Source organism: Pipistrellus hanaki (assembly GCF_964339955.1).
Source record: "Pipistrellus hanaki genome assembly, chromosome: 3".
Lineage (NCBI taxonomy): Eukaryota > Metazoa > Chordata > Mammalia > Chiroptera > Vespertilionidae > Pipistrellus > Pipistrellus hanaki.
The window spans coordinates 99,329,566-99,355,690 of NC_140505.1; the positions used below are offsets into that span (position 1 = coordinate 99,329,566).

At 39.5% G+C, this 26,125-nt stretch overlaps 1 protein-coding gene across 3 annotated transcripts in view; it reads left to right on the plus strand.

Annotated features, from left to right (window-relative positions):
• KATNAL1 (katanin catalytic subunit A1 like 1) overlaps nt 1–26,125 on the plus strand; it is an 86,496-nt gene that overhangs the window by 37,707 nt on the left and 22,664 nt on the right. For all 3 annotated transcript variants that reach the window (XM_084878585.1, XM_084878586.1, XM_084878584.1), the window contains exons 5-9: nt 10,903–11,030; nt 12,051–12,156; nt 18,335–18,493; nt 19,227–19,353; nt 24,807–24,941. In XM_084878585.1, coding sequence (XP_084734711.1) covers nt 10,903–11,030; nt 12,051–12,156; nt 18,335–18,493; nt 19,227–19,353; nt 24,807–24,941 — 655 coding nt within the window. The remainder of the gene's footprint in view (nt 1–10,902; nt 11,031–12,050; nt 12,157–18,334; nt 18,494–19,226; nt 19,354–24,806; nt 24,942–26,125) is intronic.

Sequence of the window (26,125 nt, forward strand, 5' to 3'; positions counted from 1 at the left end):
TGCAGAGCTAGAGAACTCACCTCTCCAGGGACCTGTTCGGGGCAGGCCCAGGGACAATAGCACTGAAAGGCGGCGGAGTAGACCTCAGTCCTGAGGGCGGTGGCCATGAACCATCTCCCAGCCTCCAGGATCAGCTCTGTGAGCCAGCGGTGGTACTGCATGGCTCGGAGGAGGTGGCAGGGAGTGAGGAAGAGGAGCCCAGGGTAAAGAGGCAAGGATGGCAGCCTAGGTTCCTGCCCGTCAGCCTGGGGTTTGTGGCAGGAGCAGCCACTCATCCTGGTTATCCGAGCAGCACTCCCACTGTGGTAGGGCACTGAACACCAAGGGGCAGCTCTTGCATTGAGTGTCTTCCCTCTGGTGGTCAGTGTGCATCATAGTGACTGGTCGATTGGTCATTCTGCCATTCTGTCACTGGGTTTGTGTTATATAGGATTGTTACATTTTATGTTGTCCCACAACTCCTTTAAGCTGTCTTCCTGTTTTTTTCAATTTTTCTTTTTTCTTTTTGGTTCTCTGATTAAGTGATTCCCCCCTCACCTCTGTTTTCTAATTCACTTATCTGATCCTCAACTTTTCCTAATCTTCTGTGTATTCCTTCCACTGTGTTCTTTATTAGGGCTCTGTCATTTTTCATAGTTATTATATCTTTTTTTCTTGCCTTTGAGCATCTTTACCATCATTATTCTGAACTTTATGTCTGATAAATTTCTTATCTCCATTTCATTTATCTCTTCTGGAGAATTCTCTTGTTCTTTCATTTGGAGGTTGGTTTTTATGTCTCCCCATTTTGGCTTCCTGTATTAGGTAGATCTGCTATGCCTCCCAAGTGCAAGACAGTGTCTAATGCTGTTTCTGACTAATTCGATTATACAGAGACTCTACGCCTCCAGAGACCGTCCTCTGACTGCAGACTGATTGTATTCAGCCTTGAGTAGCCTCAGGCTATGTCCCCATGTGGTGGCAGAGATTTTTTAACAGGGTGGGTCAGTTGTTTCTTCCTGGAGGTTGATTGTTATTTTCAGTCTCTTTATGGACTTCAGAAACATCACAGGATGCAGCAAAGAGTTTTCCAATAGGGTGGGGCAACTGCCTTTCACCCAGGCAAAAACCATTTCTCCTGGTATGTCCCTGGATCCTTTCATGCTACTGCCCCAGTGCGGGAGCTCAGAGAGAATGAGTCTGAGTAAGTCCATGCACTGCCTCTTTAAAAGGGACTGTCTGATACTCTATCAGCCTCCATGTCACTCAGCCACACTGCCTGTTGGTTGTTACAGTCCTAAGTTATGGGAATTATCTTCCTGGCCCTGAAATCTTGGACTGATGGGTTTGGTGTGGAATAGAACCCCCTTGCTCTTCACGGAGGTCTCTTCAGCCAATATTTCTCTTCATTAAAAACATGCTACACAGGGGTATCATACCAGTTTGTTCTGTGCCTCTACCCCTTTTACCAATCTCGACGTGCTTTCTTCTTTACTTCTTTATTTATAGGACTTACATTCGGCCAAATTTCAGGTGGTTCTGAATGATGGTTGTTCTGTACTGTAGTTGTAATTTTGATGTGGCTTTGGAGGATGCAAGTACTGCCATTTCTCTTCTTTCTAACATACATTTTTTTAATTTAAAAAGGATAGTCTATGAGATATTAGCTGTCAGAAAAAATGTGGGTTTTTTGTATTGTTACTAAAAATAAATTTAATTCATTCAACTCTGATTCTTGAATATTTTTAAGACTATGGCTTTATGGCTAATTAACTCTTAGTGAAATGAACTATGCTTTTATGATCTTATGATTAAAGCTGTGTATATTTTTAAATGGAATTCAAATTAAAGTTTGATGAATTATATTCAGAGATTTAATTTAAAATTATCAAATGAAAGGACTTCATTTTATTGAATTACATATAACAAACATCCATTTTTGAATACTTTTTTTCCTCATGATTAAGGGTAGGGATGTGTGAAATGGAAGGGTGTTGTAGACTTGATTAGAGTATTCTTTAAGTGCAGTTGTTTGGTAATTATACATATAGTGACTTTAAAACTTTTTATTATTATTAAAGCAAAGTTTATAAATGATAAGGGTACTATTTGATGAATGATCATCCAACCATCACTATGCTGAGAAATCTATATATATAAAAATCCGGTAACTGGGATGCTGAAATGACCAGAACGACTGGTCGCTATGACGGCCTCTGTCGTCAGGGGGTGGGGCCAGTTGGGCAACGTCCCTTGGCCCCTCCCCCAAGCTGGGCCCACCTCTGATTGGCCTCTCCCACCCTGATTGAGGGCGGAGTGACTGGCCAAGCCCCTCACGGCCCTTACCCCAGCCAGGCCTAGACCTGATTGGCTCGCCTTCCCCCCACCCCAATTAGCACACAGCTCCTCCCCCTTGGCCAGCCTCACCCCTGATTGCTCCACAACCCCAATAGGATATAGGGTTGGCTGGCCAACCTCCTGCATCCCCTCCCCCTGGCTGGCTCCACCCCTTTCCCCCCCCACCCCAATAGGGGGTGGGGCCAGTGGGTCAACCCCCTGCAGCCCCACCACCCAATTGGCCCATGGCCTTTCTCCCCAGTCAGCTCCACCCTCAATCAGCCCCTCTCCCCCACTCCACTCAGGGGCAGGGCCATTAGCTAACCACCCATGGCCCCTCTCCCCAGCTGAAGGCCCTTAATTGGCCCCCTACCCCACTTGGGGGTAGGGCTGGCAGGCCCACCACCCACAGCGCCTCACCATAGTTGGCCCCACCCCCAATTGGCTCACCCTAATCTGTGGCAGGGCCCACTGGCCAATTGCCCAAGGCCCCTCCCCCAGCTGGCTCAGCTCTGATCAGGTCCCAATCAGGGAAGGTCAGCCAGCCAACTTCCTGCGGTCTCCTCCTCCTGACAGGCCCAGCCCTGATCAGCCCCAATTGGGGTTGGTAGGTTGGACCCCACCCATGCACGAATTCATGCACTGGGCCTCTAGTGTTTAATAATAGCTTTTCAAAAAATAAAAAATAAATAAATAATAAAATATGTATGTGTATACACACACAAATACATATTCACACACAATTGTATTATAAATTGGACTGATACCAAGGATGTGCAGTATGTAATTTACAAATAATAAAATGTAGAATATTCTTTATTTTAAGTGCTATATAGTCAGTGGACTCTGAGAGAGTGCCTTTGCTCAACTCTTGTATCTAGCAAGCTTGTGGATGCAATGGAAAGATGAATAGGAATGTAGTTTGACATGAATGTTGGTTGATAATTGGTTTTTGTTAATGAGTAAGATGAAAGTAAAACAGAAACATTTTGGAACTTCACTCATACATTCATCACTTTAACAATTTTGATGAATCAGATAATTTTCAAATACTGGAAAAATAATTCCTTATTTTTTTGTGATATTTACAGTGTAACAACTATAGAAATGAGACACTTTTTCATCTGTGTTAACATTTTCCTCAACTGCTTGCTTGAGACTAGTCAGTTAACAAGGACTCAAACCTTGATTTGTAGCATTTTCTGTTTTCTATAGTATAAATACTTCTGCTATGACTCAATACAGGTTGCCCACATGATGTCACTGAACTTGATAGAGATGAGATGGCAGAAGCCTACCATTCTGTAGTGTAAACACCATAATGATGCAATAGACCAAAGTAATCGTTAAATAATGAAAAGTGGAGAGTTTTGACTATTACCATTGTTTTTATTTTATTTATTTATTTATTTATTTATTTATTTATTTATTTATTTGATTTCAGAGAGGAAGGAAGAGGGAGGGAAAGAAACATCAATGATGAGAGAGAATCATTGATTGGCTGCCTCCTGCATGCCCCCTGCTGGGAATTAAACCTGTCACCTGGGCATGTGCCCTTGAGCAGAATCAAACCTAGGACCCTCAGCCCATAGGCCTACGCTTTATCCACTGAGCCAAACTGGCTAGGGCTATTACCTTTGTTTTTAATATAATTTATTCCAAGTTGGTGTAATTTAATTTTTATTAAATTTACAGCTGGCTCACAAAATTCCTGAAAATTTAATGATAGTTCTTACAAACCAGTAAGAATCAGCTTGAGCACAGCAGTGCATGTAACCACCTGTAACTATTGTGTAATCTATGTAACTGTCCCTCAGAGGTCAAGAACAGAGCACTTTGCTCCTCAGAAACCATATTTATGATCCTTTCGGATCCCTGCCACTTTTCTCTCCAAAGAAACCACTATTCTGCCACTTCTTTCCAAAGGAAACCACTGTTCTGATTTCTGATACCATAAGTTAGTTGTTCCTATTTTGAAACTTGGTATACAGTTCAGTTGAGTATTACTTTTTGGTATGGCTTTTGTTCAACATATATTGATGAGATTCTTCCATATTGTTGTATTTGAAATTTGTTTATTTTCATTAATATACAGCATTATGCCACTGTTAAATTTGTCTTACTGTTAGTAGATATTTGGATTGCTTTTAGTTTAGAACTATTATTAGTGATGTTGTTTTGGGTAGTTTTATACATGTGTGAACATTTATAGTGAGCATATATGTACAAGTGCAATAGATGGCTCATAGAATATGTATATGTTAAACTTTGATAGATAATACCAGATAGTTTTCCAAAACGTCCTTAAAAATTTATACTCCTATTTGCAGAATATGAAATTTCTAGTTGCTCTACATTCTCACCAACACTTGATAATGTCTGTTTCTTGTGAGTGTAATCATATTTCATTGTGATTTTACCAGCATATTAAATGATAATTTATGAGTTGAAAGTTCTTTTATATGACTACTAGAGGCCCAGTGCATGAAATTCATGCATGGATAGGGTCCCTAGGCTTGGCCAGCGATCAAGGTTGATTTGTGGAGTTACTGGTGGGTGATTGGGGAGGGGGTGCCCTGCTGGCACCTGCCTTCACTGGCCTGATGCCACCTACCGGCCAGCCTCACCCCCGCTGCTGCTGCTGGTCACTTCCCTCTGTGGGGCAACCTATGGGAGCTATTGGAGGGCCCCTGCCGGCACCCACCTTGGGGGCCCTGATGCCTGTGGGCTGGGGACAGCTCCTGTATTGAGCGTCTGCCCCCTCATGGTCAGTGCACGTCATAGTGATTGGTCATTCCACCAGTCCTTCTGCTGTTTGGTTGATTTGCATGTTAGGCTCTTATTATTATAGGATTGGCCATTTGTATTTTCAGTGACTCGTTTTTAAGAAATACTTTGTTCTGTCCTTTGGATATTAAATTACTCCACAAAATTCTTTCTCTGAGGACACTTAATTTATAGTGTTGTTTTTTGCTTTACTTGTTTTGTTTTTTGTTAACCTTATTGTATTAGATTACAGTAGTAGTTACTTGCTGTTTTGTCCCTAATTATTTTACTTATTTATGTATTGTGCTCCCTAACATGAATGTGTGCCTTATGGGGTTTTTGTCTGTCTGGGTCATAGTTCTTCCCCAGTACTTAGAATAGTGCCTGGCACATAGAAAGCATTTGTAAATATTGCTGAAAGACTACATATATTGATAAGTATGCAAAATGCTATGAATTAATTATTTCAGCATAAATGTATTTTGTATTAACACTTCAGTGCAGGGCACAACACTGAAATTAAGAAGCACCATTCTGCATTTATCAACCTATTGTGTTTTTGTTTGTTTGTTTTTTTGTAAAATAATGAAGTATTAGAGTAGGATGCAGTTTAGAGATTTTGCCTGACTTTTCATGTGTGTGTTTCTCATGCTGGAGTAGGAGTAGCTCACAGTGTGCAGCAGAATGTCATTGTGTACCAAGTGGTTAAATGCACTGATTCTGGAGACAGGCTGCCTAGAATCTAGCTGTGTGTCCTAGAGCAATTTACTTATCCTTTCTGTACCTAAGTTTTCTCAGCTATGAGATGAGTACCCGCCTTTAAGAAGGTTATGTAAATTGTTGAGAATAATGCCTGGCAAAGAGTAGGCAATGTACAAATATTAGCTATGTGGGGAACTAACTCAGACATGATACGAATACACACCACTTATTTTTTCTTTTTTTAATGAGATTAAAAAAAATTTTGTACGTGCTTTGGGCTATTGAATTAAAAAAACAGATGAGTAAGTGGGCAAGTGAAGGCAGTGGATTTATGGAAAGAACTAAAGGTCATCTATAATTACGGCTATACATTGCTAGTCCTATCTAATAAAAGAGTGATATGCAAATTGATCACCCCAGCACACAAGATGGCCGCCCTCATGTGGACACAAAATGGCCAGCAGGGGAGGGAAGCTGTGGGCGATCAGTCCAGCAGGGGAAGGCAGTTGGAAGGGACCAGGCCTGCAAGGGAGAGCAGTTGGGGATGCTCAGGCCTGCAGGGGAGGTCAATTAGGGGTGACTGGGCCAGCAGAAGAGGGCAGTTGGGAGCAACCAGGCCAGCAGAGGAGGGCAGTTAGGGGTGACCAGGCCAGCAGGAGAAGGCAGTTAGGGGTGATCAAGTCGGCAGCAGAGGGGAGTTAGGGGCAATTGGGCTGGCAGGGAGCAGTTAGGCATGGATCAAGCTGGCAAGGGAGTGATTAGAGGGTGATCAGGCTGGCAGGCAGAAGCAGTTAGAGGCATTCATGCAAGCAGGAAGGCAGGCAAGCGGTTGGGAGCCAGCAGTCCTGGATTGTGAGAGGGATGTTTACAAGTCTTCCCTACCACTTGAATATTTATATCCCTTGAGGGGTCCCAGATTAGAGAGGGTGCAGGTTGGGCTGAGGGACATCCCCCCACCCCTGTGCACAAATTCCATGCACTGGGCCTCTAGTTAGTAATAAAAACCACTGTGGGTCATAGTTTTATTACTAACTAGCCTGAAATTCTGATGTAGGGTAGCTCACTATGCAACAAAAGAGGTGACTTTTGTTGGATGGAATTCATTGTTAGAAAATTCTTTCTTTTGCTGATCTGAATTTTACTTCATCTATTGCTTTATATTGGCCTAGTTCTTTCCTTTAGATGAATCTATATATATAAAAGCCAAGCAACCAGAACACAGGAACTATTGAAGTGACTGGTTGCTTTGATGGGCACTGCGGCCCCAATTGGCCCCACCTTCCCTTTGCCCCCTGATTGGCTAGCCAACCTCCCTCTTGGCCAGCCCCGCCCTGATCAGCACCCCACACCCCTATCAGGGGAAGGGCCAGCAGGACCCAACCCATGCAATAATTCATGCACCAGGCCTCTAGTGTAGAATAAATAGACGAAAATAGATTAGTTGGTTGTTTTGCTTCATCAGCATTTTCTTCAGCTTAAATGATTCTGGTATCTCTGGTCCTTCTGCATATGACATGGCTTTGAACCCTTTCTCATTCTCCATCCTTCTCTGGGTATAATTTTGGGTATTTCTCTTAAAGTGCAAGATTTGAGCTAGCAACTGACCACATTGCACTTCATCTGCCAATGAAAGCACACAATAAAAAGCATACAATAAAATGCAAAAATTACTTGCATTTTAGGCCAGCTGTATCATTGATCTATAATATATTGTGTTTCTCATTAACTTTAGTGTCATTTTTCTCAAACGGAATGATTAAAATACTAAAGGATGATCATTAACAAATCTTTCTTGACACAAGTAATTTAGATAAAATTACTAAAAAAAATCTAAAGTATTTTGCTTAGTGGTTGTGTCATGGTTCGATTCCTGGTCAGGGCACATGCCTGAGTTGTGAGCTAGATCTCCAATGTGGAGAGTGGAGGAGGCAGCCAATCAGTGATTCTCTCTCATCATTGATGTTTCTCTTTCTTCCTCTCTGAAAACAATAAAAATAAGTAAATAAAAATAAATAAAATATTTTGCTTTAATGAGAACAAAAGTATACTAGTCTTCGTGCTAAATGTAAAATTCTTGTCAATGTTGACTTTATTTTCAATTAATGTGAAAACCTAAACAAATAATTCTAAGATCATTTCAGTGACATTGCAATTAGTATTGTTAGTATAATCTGTACAGGTAATATCTTGAGTGAGGTTAGCTTTATTGCCTGAAAAATGTTTCTTTTAGGAATTATGTTTACTCTAGCTGGGTAATTGCAACCTTGGTTCCTTATATTAGAAATCCCTGTTCCAGTTTATCCATTTGTTATGATGGATAACTGTTACCCATTTTGTTGATTTCCCAATGTAAACAAATTATTTATTTTCAGTTTTCCTAAATTCGTTTATTTAAATAACCTCATCATTTTGATTTGAAAAAGTCTTTTGAATCTTCTTTGGACTTAATTTGTATTAATGTCTTATCTCTACCTCTGAGAAACTTTGGATTCTAGGGCCAGTCTGTGGACTGGCTTATTCCTTCATTTCCTCTTCTGTGGATGGAGTGGCCGGCCTGGGGTACAACAGCTTTTATTTATGTACTTCTACTTTTCCTCCCACCCATCTTTCTACATAGCTGCCAGAGGGTCATGTAAAAATGTAAAGCATATTCTATCATTCCCCTGCTCATCATGTTTCAAAAATTTCCCCATGCACTCAGAGTAGATCCACACCTGTCCCGTGGCCTATGGGGGCCCAGGTGAGCTGCCTCTGCCTGTCTTTCCAATCTATTCCTTTTAGCCTCACTGATCACTCAGCCTTTAATAGCACTTCAGCTTATAATCCTATGTAGTTTGCTTTTGTTTACTTATTACTTGTTTCTCCCATTAGATAGATGCTTGATGAAAGCAGATAAGGTGTTTTCATTCACTGATTTAAAACTTAATGATCAATAAAATGTGCTGGGGATAGATGCTCATGTATTTATTGTTCTTAAAATCCAATGATTCCTCCTACTTTCAGGTATGTGTCCAGCAGTTCCTTCCCATGGCAGTGTTTACAAGTCCTCCCTACCACTTGAATATTTATATCAAAATGGCTGTGTGCTAACGTTTTTTTAATACTTACTTTTGGTTAGTCTCAAATTATAGTGCCATATGAAGGCTGGTTAAGTTCCAGGTATATTAGTTTCTGTTGGCATTCTTTAGTTTATTTATTTCTAGAAAGTGATTACAGAGTGTTCCCACTGATTAGTTTGAATATGACCTTTTAGCCTTGGCCTATATGTATTATAAAATATGATACTAGGCTAAGATTTTTTTGAAATTGTTGATGTTTTATTTGTTGTATAAGTATGCCAGAAAGTTATTCCTTTAAATGATATCAATATTGGTGGCTATCAACTGAAATAGAAGAATCTTTCTGAAAATTTGGTTTAATACTATAGCCATGATTCTACCCAGAAACAGTAAATTATTCATTTTTTTGGTCAAGTCACTGTAGTACTATTTGGTGATTTACCAGATTGCATAAAGAATTAGAGCATTTGCCAAAAGGAGCCATTTAGTCCCCTCTTAACTATGATTTATCTCTGATGAAGTATATATGGTAGAAGATGTTCATCCTATTCTCTCTCTTCAGATTAAGTTTATAAAATTGACTCGTTTTTGTTTTACCATTTTCCCTTTTATTTTTATATCAGACAGTAACAGTGAGGCCGAAGCTCTATGGAGGTACTTGGTCTGTATACTGAAGCAGTTCCAGTGGCTGAACTGTTTCTGGCAAAGTTTCTTTTAAAAATATTTTTATTGCGAGAAAGAGAGAGAGAGAGAGAGAGAGAGAGAGAGAGAGAGAGAGAGAGAGAGAGAGAGAGAGAGAGAGAGAGAGAGAGAGAGAGAGAAATATGAGAGGCATGTGCCCTGGCCAGGAATTGAACTGGCAACCTTTTGGTGCAAAGGATGATGCCCAGTCAATGGAAACACACCAGCTAGGCTGAGCATATTTCACTTAAAGTTCTTCACAGTTCAGTCAATCTTGGCAGAACCCCATAGAAACTATAACATATAATACTTTTAAAAAGCCACCATATTATTCGATAAAGAATTTGGGTAGCCGAGATCGGTTTGGCTCAGTGGATAGAGCGTCGGCTTGGGGACTGAAGGGTCCCGTGTTCGATTCCGGTCAAGGGCATGTACCTTGGTTGCGGGCACATCCCCAGTGGAGGGTGTGCAAGAGGCAACTGATCGATGACTCTCTCACATCGATGTTTCTAACTCTCTATCTCTCTCCCTTCCTCTCTGTACAAAATCAATAAAATATATTTAAAAAAAAAAGAATTTGGGTAGGTATATTGCTTTAGTGGTCTTAATAGTATTATTTATAAAAGGTTCTTTTATCATTGTCATTACAGTGACTTTATGATATGGCCCAGGGACTTTACTAGGAAGAAACTGAATCCTGAGGGAGTACTTACAGCATCAGGGAAAAATGGCTTTGTGAGATGAAATTCAGACCCAGTTCTTTTGGCCATACACAACCCTCTCTTAAGCTTTAAACTGGCTCAGCCAGGCATGAAGTGGTCTGATGCTGTGGAAAAGACATGTGTTTGAGGAGTCAGGAAGACCTGAGCTAAAATCTCTACTCTGACATTTAATAATTGTGAACCTGATTAAATTACTTAATCTTTTTGAGTCCTAGTTCATCTGTAAAAATAAGGATAGTAATACCTACTTTGTAGTTGCATTAAATGAGGTAATATATATGAGATTACTTGGCATATACAATAGTAGGTTTTTAGTAAATGAATTTTCTTTCTTCCTCTGTGTTAGCATTCTCAACATTTTCTGCTGGATATCTCCTGCAGCCACTAATTCAGGGGTATTTTGAAAGGATCATTTTAGTCTTACCTATAGCTCTCCCCCCAAGAATATAAATTTGAAGAAATGTATAGTAAAGGAGGCCAGTTCATCTGTTTCTAATGAATTAAAAAGGAGAGGATGGCATATGGGTAATAAGAAAACGCTATCTTAAAATAACCAAAAGTTATTTTAAAATGATTGTTATACTTTTTATACCTTAATGATGCCAGTTAAAATTATGTTGTTATTGACCAGTACTTTTTTTTGTATCTGTCTCCAGGGAAGAAAAAATATGCAAGATGGTGTGAGTGATGGTGAAATTACAAAATTTGATGCTGCTGGATACGATAAAGATCTGGTAGAAGCCCTTGAGAGAGATATTGTGTCCAGGAATCTTAGCATTCATTGGTTAGTGTCTTCAGTTCTTGAATTAAAGTAGTGGAGAAGACAAGTTATAGGGTTGGTTTGGTGTGAATCTTCTCTTTTAACTTTTAATCTTCTGTTTATGACTTCATCCATAATATGACTATATAGAATTGACAGGACAGTCCTTTTTTCAGACTATAACCAAGACACTTTAACATGTTAATTTGATGATATAACTGACAGAGATTGTTAATTGAATAACATGTTTTAATTAATAATTGGAATGTTATCTGATCACTGATCAAATTTTATGCAGTAAGAATGAGAATAATATTCCTTTTTTTTTAAAATATATTTTTTATTGATTTTGTACAGAGAGGAAGGGAGAGAGATAAAGAGTTAGAAACATCGATGAGAGAGAGTCATCGATCAGCTGCCTCTTGCACACCCCTTACTGGGGATATGCCCACAACCAAGGTACGTGCCCTTGACTGGAATCAAACCCGGGACCCTTCAGTCCCCAAGCTGACGCTCTATCCATTGAGCCAAACCAGTTTCTGCTAGAATAATGTTCTTAATATAAGAATCTATATATATATATATATATATATATATATATATATATATATATATATATATATATATATATATATAAGACTAAGTGACCAAACGACTTTGCAACCGGTCGGACCGGTCACTATGACACGTACTGACCACCGGGGGCTAGATGCTTAATGTCAGTGAGCTCCTTCAGCCAACCTCCCATTCCCAGCCAATCTCACACAGCCCCTCCCCTCAGCTGGCTGGCCCCGATGGCCCCCATCGAGCCTGCCAGTCAAACTCCCGTAGTTCCTCACCCTGGCTGGCTGGCCAACCTCCCACGGCCCATCCCCCCATCCCCTATCAGCCCTGAGTGATGACCAGGCTGAGGGACCACACCTTTACACGAATTCATGCACTGACCTCTAACAATGTCATAAGTTAAAAAAAAAAAAAATTAATAATTGATCATTAATCAAAATCATCTTTAAATAAACATGAAACTTTGCTGTTCCTACAAAGGGATGACATAGCAGATTTGGAAGAAGCTAAGAAGTTGCTAAGGGAAGCTGTTGTTCTTCCCATGTGGATGCCTGACTTCTTCAAAGGGATTAGAAGGCCCTGGAAGGTGAGAATTTATTAAAATGACATAGGTGTGAAAATGCTGCTTGCATAATAATGAAAGATAGCATTGTAGTTTCTAGTGTTTATTAACTCAGTTTGTAAAGGTTGGGAGAAGTTTGTATTTTTTCCAAATTTCCTGGATTTGAATTTGTAGTTGTGTAACCTCTGCATGACAGGAGAGGAGCTTGGAGTGTGGAAACTATAGTCTTTAGTTATGTCACTTTACTCAGGGTTGCTCAGCTAGAGATTAGTTTTAAGGATTTTCTAGATGTAAATAAGAAGTTAACAAGCAAAGTAAACAGTACTCATACATACAAGTAGTCTTTTATAATAGTTTGAATAGCTTTCTAAAGGTTGGCATATTTTTCACTAATTATTTTGATCACTTCATCTCAGATATTATCAGAATGTTTCTTTTATTATTATTTTTAATCCTCACCCAGAGATTTTTCCCCCCATTGACTTTTTAGAGAGAAGGGCGGGGAGGAAAGGGGGGGGGGGGAGAGAAATATCGATTTGAGAAAGATACATTGATTAGTTGCCTCCCAGATGTGCCCCAACCAGGGCCGATCCTGCAATCGATATATGTGCTCTTGACCCAGGATCAAACCCATGACCCTTTGATCCACAGGCCAACCCTCTAACCACTGAGCCAAACCAGCCAGGATTGTGTGTTTCCTTTCAGCTTGCACTCTGCTTTAGAATTTAAAGCCTGCCTAGAACTAGTTCCTCCTAAGTCTAGTGTTTTCCTATTAACATATTGAAAAACCCTTCCATTAGCTGCAGTCTGAAACATAGGTCTTAACATAGGCAAAGCCTTTCTTTATTCTTACTGTGCAGTAAAAGAGTCGTCTTTCTTCGCCCTCCTGAATTAGCTGAGAAAGTCTGTTTCTTTTCTCAATCCTTTCTTCTGTTTGTTTACACAAGTAGCTGGGGCACTATGACATTTTGATTGCTTCTCACAACTTAAATACTTCTATAGACACAGATTTACCTAATTTGGGGAACATATTACCATACATTTTCCCTTTATTATAATTCCTAAAACAATATTTAAAAGAGAAAACAAGGTCTTAAAACAGGTATTTAAAGGAGTTTTAAAGTAGCTGCAACCTACCTTCATAAGGAGACCTGTAAGTTTTCAGTAGAAGGGCGATTTGCAAATGTGAAAGATTACTGTGGCAGCAGTATGGAAGATAGATTGTAGATTGCAGATGGCATAGATTGCATATAGATGAGGAGTCTGATCAGTAGGCTATTGCAGTAGTCTAGCCAAATGATGAGGACCTACATTAAGGCATGTGTTATTTGGCTAGTGAACAAATGGGCAGGTTTATGCGAGATGTTTAAGAGGTCTGTGATAACATTATGGCTGATAGTTTATAGGACCAAGGGAGAGGGGCACGTTTTATGGCTTGCCAATTCCAGGCTTGAATTGAAGGAGCATGCAGTTACTTCTGACACTCACTATCCAAATTGGTCCAAACTTGACAAGTTAAGGGCAGTTTTCCACAAGACTGCCCTACTTAGGATGTTGCTGCAAACTTGGGGGTCCTCAGGTCACCCTCACTTCTGACAAGCTGGCTATAAATGTTGGGCTTCTCACTACCCCTTCAGGTTCAATAGTTCTCTAGAAAGACTCACAGAACTTAGGAAAGCATTATACTTAAGATTACATCTTTAATATAGCAAAAGGAAGCTATTCAGAGTTAGCCAAGGGAAGAAATACATAGGGCAAGATTTGGGACTCTGCTGAAAGTAAAGCTTCTGTGTTCTCTCCCTGTGGAATTAGGATGCTTTACCCTCATAGCATGTGGATGTGTGACAATGCATAGAGTGTTTCCAACAGGGAAGCTCACCCAGGATTCAGTGTCCAGTTTTTATTGGGGTTTCATTACATGGTCATGATAGATTAAATCATTGTCCATATGTCTCATCTCCAGGCCCACCTTCCTCTATCCAGTACCCCAACCCTCTAAATCACATGGTTGGTTTTTTTTTAGCTAGCCCAGAACCCATCCTGAGTCATCTCATTAGCATAAACTATATAGGGGCCCACCATTAGCCACCTTATTACCGTATTTTCCGGCGTATAAGACGACCCCCTAATTTTACAGTTAAAACATAGGTTTAGGCCTATAGTCGCTGTATAAGACTACCCCCCACTTCCGAGGCAACACCAGTTCTTTTTTTAATTAAATTTTTAATGAATGACATTTTTCGAACATACTGTAATGTACTGTACATTGATACGATAAATGGAAGGTCTCTTCACAAATGGCAATGCCATGAACTTGACTGAGAAACAAGAAATCCAAAGGAGAACATTAACAATGATGGCATCATCTGGAAAGAAAATTACATGAAGAACTTGCAGAAAATGCTTGTTTGTGACTGACTGGGATGATAAGAAGGTTTTTCTAGGCAGAGGAGCATTGTGAGCTTAAAATCCTTCAAAATCCTCATCATGTTCTTCTTCTGACATCATAAGTTCGTCAATGACCTCTTGTGATACATTTGTAAGACACTCATCATATGGATCAAATTCCGAATCAGATGGTGTGGCTTCAGCTTCGGCTTCCCCTTCATCTTGCCACAAGAAGTCATCCTCCATACCGTCCAAAGAATTTGATATGCCACACTTCTTGAAAGACCTGATTACTGTTTCTTCAGTAATATCATTCCAGGCTTTTATGACAAAGTTACACAAAACATCCAATTGTGGCATGTTTCCTCCTTTTGTGAATAACTTTTCGCTGCTAACCATCCACTCATTCCACTGTTCTCTAATGTGATCTTTAAATGGCTTGTTTAGGCACACATCCAGTGGGTGTACCAATGATGTCAATCCTCCAGGAATAACTGCCGCATCTGTGTTTATTCTTGTCAGCCTGTTCTTTGTGCTGGTAGTTAAATGAGCCCTGAACATATCCCACACCAGTAGGCTACGTTTTTGACGAAGTCCACCTGGTCACCTACTCCATACATTATCAAGCCATAGCTTTACCTCTTCTTCATCCATCCATCCTTTTTCATTCACATGTACAAAAACTCCAACAGGGAACTTGATTTTCGGCATTGTTTTTCTTTGAAAAATAATCATTGGTCTTAATAGTTTGGCACCATCAGCTGTACATGCTAGTACCACTGTAAAACTGGACTTCTCATGTCCTGTTGTTTTAATTATCACTGTTTTTGTACCTTTTGGATTAACAGTTTTATTTCCAACCATATCGAAATTCATAGGAGTTTCATCCATATTTCCGATCTGACTTAATGCATAGCCATGTTTCTTGCACTGTTGTATTACATATTGATGGAAAAGACTTACTTTGCTGTCAAGATCTGCAGGTAATTTTTGTGCAATTTTGGTTTTTTGCCTCAGTACCAGATTGTGCCTTTCCAAGAACCTAGTACTCCAGGATACAGTGACCTTAAATCCTTTGCTGTTATCTGGGTTAGATTTGGCCCACTAAAGTGCAAACATACATATTTTGTTTCGTGTCACTACATAACCATTTTGACGATGCTCAAGAACCATGTCTGCTACATGCTTTTCGAGTTCTGGCCAATAAGGGGTGCCTCTTCTTAATGCACACTTACTCCTTGGCATACTCTTTAATGCATCTTCATTTGCTTTCCAGTCTCGGACCATCTTTTCTGTTACTCCATATTGTCTTGCCGCAGCACAGTTATTGTGTTCCTTGGCAAAGCTTACAACTTTCAGTTTGAAACTGGCTTCAAATTTCCTTCTTCTTGCTGGAGCCATGATGGGTTCTTTTCTACCAGCCATTTGTTGTACACCCACTTATCTTTTAGGCCAGGGTTATACAGTACTGTAGCTTCAGTTACACACAGAATGTTCTATTACGGTACCTTTTAACTCACTGTATGTGTCCTGATACAGCAGCTTTGGCTACACAGAACGTTCCTGTGCTGCAACTGTATGTACCACGGTGAGCCAATCACAACAAGCAAAGGTTCAAAGGTTATAATATACCTCCTCTCTGACTCTGGCCAATCTGAGCAGGCTTTTTACTAGAACACAGTGTAGCTTCGGGTACAGAACATGTATAATTTGCATGCATAAAAAGCCTGCTTGGATTGGCTTAGTTAGAGAGGCGGTCTGAGCAGCCTTGCAGTGATTGGTGCGGGATCGAGTTGGAAAATTCTTTTAGCAGCATATCCAGACGATTTTCGGGATCGAGTTGGAAAATTCGTTTAGTGGCTTATCGAGACGTTTTTCGGGATATACTTGGCATATAAGACGACCCTCGATTTTCGGTTGACTTTTTTTTGTTTCAAAAGTAGTCTTATACGCCGGAAAATACGGTAGCATAAAATTTCAGGGCTCAACGTGGATAACAAAGACACTCCTGCCAGATGGGAAATTCCAAGGATTTAGAGTCTTCCTCCCACTAACTGGGGTAAAAGGCCAGTTAAATTATTTATTATATAGGGTACAATGAAATGATGTTGGAAATTGAGAAAAGGAACAGATTTAAATAGGAACAAAATATGTTTAGGTAATTACTCATCAGGTAATTGGAAATAGAGGTCTGGAGCTTAGAATAGAGTGAGTTAAAATGGTAAGATATAAGCGGTGGTTTATAATATGCATGTGGATGAAATTGTTGAAGGAGTTTATAAAAGAACACAAAAGATATGGGATTGCTTTGGGAATGTGAACATGAAGAGGAGATCTGAAGACACTGAAGACAGTCATGATGGAGAAGTATTAGGAAAGAGCAGGGTCCTAGAACCAACCCAGAAAAGATGGGTTTCAGGAAGGGGGGAATGAATACTAAGTATCGGCAACATCGAGGTCAGAGAGAAAGAACACGTGAGTTGAAAAGTGACTGGTGGGTTAGTAAATTAGGTATTTTTAGTGAAGTAGTGGAGGCAAAAGCCGGATTGTAGCTCATGAAGAAGCAGTAGTATGCTTAAGCCATTTCTTTAAGAAGGCTAGCTGAGAGGGAAGGAGAGGTACACAGTAGCTAGAGGATTTGAATAGTTAAGCAAAGGATTATTTAAAAAATGGGTCAGATTTAAATATGTTTATATAGTAAGGGGAAAGAGCCAATAGAGGAGGAAATACAGGAAATAGATGAAGTAATCAAAAGAGAAATATCATGATGAGTTCAGAAATATAAATATTGTATCACAACTAATGTTAGAAAAGGGAGGGGCCAATAGAAAGAGAAATATGAACTTGGTTATAGCTGTTCCTCTACCTTTAGTTGTTTTGGTAGTTTTCAAAATAGCAATCTCATGCGCACTTAAAGGCTCCTTGCGAAGCACAAAGTTTTTAATAAAACTAGTGTTTTAAATCCTGGTGATCCCTGGTTGCTCTGGGTATCAAGATTCTACAGCTGGTTTCTGAATGTAGTTATAAAACTTTAATGTACATATAGCCTTCAAAGTTGAAATCCCTAGCTTATTAAACTAAATTAACAAATGGATCAAAATTCCTTTTGAGATCACCAATTATTATGCAAAAGAAACGTGGTGTTAACTATGATCTGAGCTTCCATTAGAAGTGGATAGTGAAGTAAGTATTAAGAATCTATTAGTCTTCAAGACTAGAAAATAGTGCTCTCAAATAATCTTTACTCCTCATTGATTTATTTTTATAAAATACCTTTCTGCTTATTTATTTTCCAAAGTGAGGAATAACTACAGTTTCGCTTTTGGTCCATATTTAATAGTTCTTTTTATTAGTAACAGTATTTGTAAACTATTATCTAGCACATTAAACTGATAAAGTGTTAGCTGATTTGATTATGTTTGAATCACTACTAAATTAATTGAGAATGGATTCTTCTTTTTGATTAAAAGCTGTATATTATAATGTGCTGTGGAAGATAGGCTTCTTGTCTTATTTTTATTTTGCTTACACAGAGCAGTTACTCTTGAGTGGTATTTAAGACTATGCATATTTATCTTCTGCCAGGCTTAGGGAAATTGGGTAGGTTCTTTCTGAATTTATAAGAAGATTCCTTGTTGTCTAGGCCCTTTGTTAATCCATCTCTGATTATCTCTGATTTGAGACATTTTGTGAAATCCTCTTCATTTTTTTCTATCTGTAAAATCATTTGGAAAAATTTCCTTGTACTTAATAGCTGATATTTTATAAGAAAGTTTTTAATCTGATAAATCATTTAGATCTTTTGAAATTTCAGGGTGTGCTGATGGTTGGACCCCCAGGAACTGGTAAGACCATGCTAGCTAAAGCTGTTGCCACTGAATGTGGCACAACATTCTTCAACGTTTCCTCCTCTACATTGACATCCAAATATAGAGGTGAATCTGAGAAATTAGTCCGTCTGTTGTTTGAAATGGTGAGTGATGATGTATTTGGATTTCTAAGTATTTTTGGTATAAGCAATGATATCCCTATAAATCTAGATTAGATCCACTCATTTAGGGCAGGTGTCATTATAGTTTAATAAATAGTTCTTGGCAGACTAATAAGATATGGTGTGGTGGGGTTTCTGGCATTGTCAATGTGTCTTTGATGTAGCTTCCTCCCTGAGATAAAAGAAGGCCCTTTGGCATCCTATCCAGCGAGAGTAGAAGAGATTTTGGAAGTGTGTGTGGTGTGACTGACATTTCTGGATCTCTAATGAGCTGGTTGAGCAGAAGTGTATTTTAATATATATTTTAAAAATGAGTTAGATATTGATTTAGCATTAAAGTTAGTTTCTTTTTATAAGGTGTTTGCAATAGTTACTTAAAAATGTATATTTGAGGAAAGAGATTGATGATTTGTCTTTTAAAAGTGTTTTATATTATGGAAAGTTTCAAACAGAATAGTAGGAAGAATAGTGCTATAAATCCCTATATATTGGTCACTGAAATTCACCAACCATATATATTACCTTTTATTTTTAGAAATTTACCTTTTTTTTAATATGAATGATTGATTTAACCCTGTCAATAATGAAATGGTGGCATTAAAGCAGTGAGAAACTTCTCTTTTTTAACTAGGATTTTAGGAGGAAATGGCATTTTTAAAAATTCAGATTGTTTTATTAGATAATCAAATGATTTCTTTAAAATATTTTCACAAAGGCTAGATTTTATGCCCCCACTACGATCTTCATTGATGAGATAGATTCTATCTGCAGTCGAAGAGGGACCTCTGATGAGCACGAAGCAAGTCGCAGAGTCAAGTCTGAGCTACTCATTCAGATGGATGGTAATTGATGTTTAATTACTGTCTCAAAACTGTTATATTTCCTTTCTGAGCCAGTGGTTCTGTATTATGAGAGGGTGCAGGCCTCTAGTCCTATATAATAAAGAGGTAATATGCAAATGGACCCTCACGCCCTCATGTCACAAGATGGCCACCCCTATATTGTCACAAGATGGCTGGCCCCATTATGTCACAATATGGCTATCCCCATGTCATCACAAGATGGCCGCCCAATGTCATCACAAGATGATCACCCCACGTCATCACAAGATGGTTGTCCTCACACCATCACAAGATGGCCACCATAGCTGAAAATGGTTTGGCTCAGTGGATGGAGCGTTGGCCTGTGGACTGAAGGGTCCCGGGTTCGATTCCGGTCAAGGACATGTGCCTTGGTTGCGGGCATATCCCCAGTAGGGAGTGTGCAGGAGGCAACTGGTCAATGATTCTCTCTCATTGATAAAATACATTAAAAAATATATATATATGGCCACCACAATATGTCCATCCCTACATTGTCACAAGATGGCCACTACAAGATGGCCGCCCCCACATTGTCACAAGATGGCTGGCAGGTGAGGGCAGTTGGGGGCGATCGGCTGGCAGGGGAGCAGTTAGGTATCAATCAGACCAGCAGGGGAGTAATTAGGGGGTGATCAGGCCGGCAGGCAGAAGCAGTTAAGGGCAATCAGGCAGGCAGGCAGGCAGGCAAATGGTTAGCCAGCAGTCCTGGATTGTGAGAGTGATGTCTCGGGGATTGGGCCTAAACCCACAGTTGGACATCCCCCAAGGGGTCTCAGATTGGAGAGGGTACTGGCTGGGCTGAGGGACAAATTTCATGCACCGGGCCTCTAGTCCTATATTATAATCTTATAAAATAAAAGGGGAATGTGCAAATAGACCGAACAACAGAACAAATGAACAACCAAACAAAGCATAATATGGTAATGATATGCTAAGGCTGTTCAACTACTAGCTGTGATTTTAATTCTAGAAAAAGTAGACTCTCTCTCATATGTTTAGTTTGCTATAAAAAAGAAACGGTATTTTCAGTAGTGACTGATTATTAGTTGATTCTTAAATTTATTGTTTATTTTTTTCTGAGTAACTTAGAAGTTTGAAGGACAAAACTATTCTAATATAAACTGCCTTTCAAAATTATTATAGTATATTAAGTAAATGTGAATCCTATTCTGTTCTCCTTCCTTTCTTTCTTTCTTTCTTTCTTTCTTTCTTTCTTTCTTTCTTTCTTTCTTTCTTTCTTTCTTTCATATATTTTATTGATTTTTTTACAGAGAGGAAGAGAGAGGGATAGAGAGTTAGAAACATCGATGGGAGAGAATCATCGATTAGCTGCCTCCTACACACCCACCATCGGGGATGTGCCCGCAACCAAGGCACATGCCCCTGACTGGAATCGAACCCGGGACCCTTCAGTCCGCAGGTCAATGCTCTATCCAATGAGCCAAACCGGTCTTGGCTGTTCTCCTTTCTTGAAAAATATTAAATAAATTATATTAACAACTAAAATAAAGTATTTGAAGTGAAAAATCCAAGATGTCAACAAAGTAGATAGAAGTTATACTCACCTCCTCCCAGGACCAAATCAAAATTATAACTAAACTATAGACCAATAAACCTGAATAACCGACTGAAGACTAGCTGAATAGAAGTCTTATAACTACAGTTCTATATAAGAAAACGTACTGAGACTTTTAGGAAATGTATAGACTCAAAATGGGCTGATCCTGAATCCATATGCAGGTGAGAATATGGAGGGCTATCTTAGCTGCATAAGTTCCTCTTAAGGAGTGAGAGCTCTCAACCCTGTGGCTGGCTTCCCAGCCTAGAGCACAAGTGCTGGGAAGAAGAACCTACATAACATCTGGCTGTGAAAATTAATGGGGATTCTGTCCAGCAGAGTGAGGTGGTAGGCTGCTAGAAACCCAGGTGACCTCATCCTCAGGCACTTATCCTGGGCACCAGCAGAGGAATGGCAGCTCAGAGTAGACTGAAGTCATACAGGGAGAGATAGGATTCTGTGGTTTTGGGAGAAGGCTGGAGGGACATCTGCCAGCATTCCTTTATTGAATCCCTGTCCCATGCTGCTTTCAGATGTCATCATTCCTGAGTTGAGTACTTCCCTGCATAATGCCTCAGCCTGGGTGAATGCACTAGCTACACACTCGTGACTCCCTGTTGTCCCACCCTGCCAAGCTCCCACTCTCTGGAAGAATCAGCTAGCTGCACCCAGCGTGGGCTTGAGTTGCAGACTTTTTTGGGAGGCTCTTGCGGAGATTTAGGTAGACTTGGGGTGTCATAGACATTTTGCATAGGGAGAGTCTTAAGTGTAGTGGCTTCAGAGCAAGGGCCAATTTTTCCATGTGTTTGGCTGGCAACACCCCTTATTCCCTTCCTCCTACTCCCCTCCCCCTGCTGGCATCAGCCTGAATAGAAGCACTAGCTCCATTCTCCCAAGTCAGTTTGGCCACACCCTGTGAAGCCTGCACCAAGCAGGGAAATTCTGCTGGCTGTGACTAGCTTGCACCTGCATTGCACTCTTTTTTTGAAAGGTTATTAAGGAAGTAGCCCAGCCTGGTCACAGTGTCTCACATTGACCTGCACCAGAGCCCATCCAAGAGGTCCCAGAATCAACACACATGGTGGCTGACTTTGGACCAAACCAGAGCATGATCTGATTAGTTCCATAAGTGGCACACCCAAAGGGAGATCTTGGCAGGCAGAAGACATGCTGAGACAATTCCCCTTTGTGAGTCAGCCTCTACACAGCAGCTTATACACTGTTGTCGGGGCAGTCCTCACAATCAGTGAACCTCTGGGCCAGTGGATGGCCAACTGCAATCACAACTAAACTACATCAGATGAGCTTACATAACCCACACAAGGGACATTCTTGGAGCACCTAGCTTAGTTTATTGGGGAGATTGTACCACTAGGCATCTACTACATAAGGCCACCTTACCAAGACAGAAATAGCAATCTACCTAGTACCCAGAAACAAATACAAAGAGTCATTTAAAATGGGGAGACAGCCAAAACTGATTTGGCTCAGTGGATAGAGCATCAGCCTGTGGACGGAAGGGTCCTGGGTTTGATTCCAGTCAAGGGCATGTATCTTGGTTGCAGGCACATCCCCAGTGGGGGACGTGCAAGAGGCAGCTGATCAATGTTTCTCTCTCATCTATGTTTCTAACTCTATCTCTCTCCCTTCCTCTCTGTAAAAAAATCAATAAAATATATATTTAAAATGGGGAGACAAATGAATGAACAATAGAAATCCCAAGAAAAAGAGCTAAATTAAATGGAGGCAGGCAATGTACCAGATATAAAGTTTAAAATTATGGTTATAAGGATGCTCTTCAACAAAGAGATAGCAAATATGAAAAAGGACACAGAAACCGTAAAAAAGAAGCAGTCAAAAATGAAGAATACACTAGAAGGAATCAACAGCAGACTAGATGAATCAGAGTATCAAATCAGCAATTTAGAAAACAAGATGAACCCAAAGGGACCCACACCAAGACACATCATAATTAAAATGGCAAATGTTAAAGACAAAAAATCTTAAAGCAACAAGAGAAAGACAGTTATCTGCAAGGGAGCTGCAATAAGACTGTCAGGAGTAATGAAAGGCAAGGACCTACAACCAAGAAAACTCTACCCAGCAAGGGTATCCTATATAATAAGAGAGGAATATGCTAATTATCCATTATGCCCTGAGGTATAACGACCAACCACATAATAACCGGATCACGGATTTATAGGAGGATGGGGCAGTGAACTACAAATGGGTGGCAGAGAGCTATAGGATGGGGCAGGATAGCAAGCAGGTGGGAGGCAGAGAGCTACAGGAGGGAGCAGGGCATCAAGCTGTGAAGTGGGGGGGGGGGGGGAGTGGGCAGGAGGAGATACAAAGTGGTGGTATAAATATGTATATATTAGAGGCCCGTTGCATGAAATCATGCACTTACCACCAGGGTGCAGCTCCTGCATTGAGCGTCTGCCCGCTAGTGGTCAGTATACATCATAGCAACTGGTTGTTCTGCCATTCGGTTGATTTGCGTATTAGACTTTTATTATATAGAATGTGTATACACACATATTCATATATACATGTATAGAATGACATATTACATGCTCATAAAAAGAATGTAATTTTACTGTTTGCAACAATATAAATGGACCTAGAGGGTCTTATGCTAAATGAAATGTCAGACAGAGGAAGATAAATATTAGATTATTTTACTTATAGGTGGAAATTAAAGACCAAAATAAATGAACAAAAGTAGAAACAGCCTCATAGATACAAAGATCAGTCTGATGGTTGTCAGAGGATTGGGAGGTTGGGGGTGCTGGGTGAAAAATGTGCATATTGGTATTCACAAAATAGTCCACAGCATAGGGACTATAGTCAATAACTTTATATATATATACACTGTGTTTCCCTGAAAATAAGACATCCTCCGAAAATAAGACCTAGTGCATGGAAAGATAAAACATCCCCTGAAAATAAGACCTAGCACAACTTTGGGAGAAAAAATTAATATAAGACACTGTCTTATTTTCGGGGAAACAGGGTATATATATAATATTATATATATATATATATATATATATATATATATATATATATATATATATATATATATATATATATATATATATATATATATATATATATATATATATATGGCTAAGGGACTGTCCTACCAGTATCTATGACGCACCACAATGACCACTAGGGGGCAAATGCTATGATGCACACTGACCACGTTCTCAGGTGACACACTTGGAACCAGAGAGGAGGGAGCCCTATTCTGGGGTACATCACCCAAGAAGCGCCCTCTCACAATCCAGATCTCTGTGAGGGATATTGGAAAGCCGGTTCCAGCCCAACCCTACAGGCCAGACTGAGGGACCCCACCAGTGCACGAATCTGTGCACCAGGCCTCTAGTATTGCAATAACTGTATATACAGTGCCAGGTAGGTACTTGAAATATTGGGGAAATCACTTTGTAAAGTAAATGATTAACTAACCACTCTGTTGTACACTTTAAGCTAATATAAAATTATATTGAATGTAAACTAATTGAAAAATAACATTTAAGTAAATTAGAATTTTTGAGAAACTTCATGATTTAAAAAAATCAGAGAGGAATAAAACAGCAGAATCTTTCATGCCTTTTCAGAGAAATGTGTATATATTTTCTTACAGGAAAAAAAGGTTTTTCTTATTGGATTAGAATCCTATAATAGATTATGTGAACTCTTCAGTTTCCTTTTTTATAGTTGTCTGTTGAAGTGCGCGGTCTGCCACAATCCAGAAGTCAGGATGTGTTATTTTTATCATTGAGCCTATCACCAGCCTGGGACTGATGCTTAGAGTGTTAATTGAATGAAGAAATAATGGACTTTTTCCTCTTACTGTATGTAGGTGTTGGAGGAGCTTTAGAGAATGATGATCCTTCCAAAATGGTTATGGTATTGGCTGCTACTAATTTCCCATGGGATATTGATGAAGCTTTGCGAAGAAGATTAGAGAAGAGGATTTATATACCTCTCCCAACAGGTACAATGTATTCCCTTTACAATGTTTCATTTTTTTGTTTTGCTTCCTGTTATCTTTTTTCCTCTTATCTTTATTCCATTGACATTTTACTAAAAGAAGTTTATAGCATTACAATACCTATTTGTAGTACATTTCAGAGCAGCTCTTACACTTAGAGCAGAATTCATATTAATAAATTGGGTAGGACATCTTAGTTTTTACTTTTAAACTTTAAGAGTCTTCATTAAACTTTAAGTGTTTAAAAATTAAGTTTCCTTGAGATAGTTTTTAAAATATTCTGCTTTAGCCTTAGTCGGTTTGGCTCAGTGGATAGAGCATCGGCCTGCAGACTGAAAGGTTTAATTCCTGTCAAGGGCATGTACCTTGCTTGCAGACACATCCCCAACAGAAGGTGTGCAGAAGGCAGCTGATGGATATTTCTCTCTCTTTGATGTTTCTAACTTTCTATCCCTCTCCCTTCCTCTTTGTAAAAAAATCAATAAAATATATATATTTTTAAAAGTTTAAAAAATATTCTGCTTTAGAAAAATTCTATTTTATCCTATTGATGAATACTGAAATTTTCTTAAGTGATTTTTTTCTTTTGGATTTATATATTCAGTGAAATGTATAAATCTTTAGTGTAAATTTGGTGAGTTTTGCCAAGAGAGTATACCTGTTTAATTATTATCCTACTCAAGATGTAGGACATTTCTTTTATCCCAGAAAGTTTCTTTGTACCTCCTACCAATTAATAAAAACCCTTTTAATTTCCTAATTTTTATCACCATATATTAGTTTTACCTATTATTAATCTCCATATGCACTGAGTGGCCAGATTATTATGATCTCTAAATGCATAATAATCTGGCCACTCAGTGTATATCCTATATAATAAAAGGCTAATATGCAAATTGTCCCCTCAACCAGGAGTTTGACCAGCAGGCAGGCTGGCCAACCTCCCATGTCCCCTCCCCCTGGCCAGGCTGGCTGGACCCCACCCATCCACGAACTCATGCACTGGGCCTCTAATATACACACACACACACACACACACACACACACACTCACTGAGTGGCCAGATAATTATGTATTCAGAGATCATAATAATCTGGCCACTCAGCATAAATGGAATCATGACATATGTACTTGCATATGTGATTACTACTCAATATAATGTTTTTGAAATTTATCCATGTGGTTAC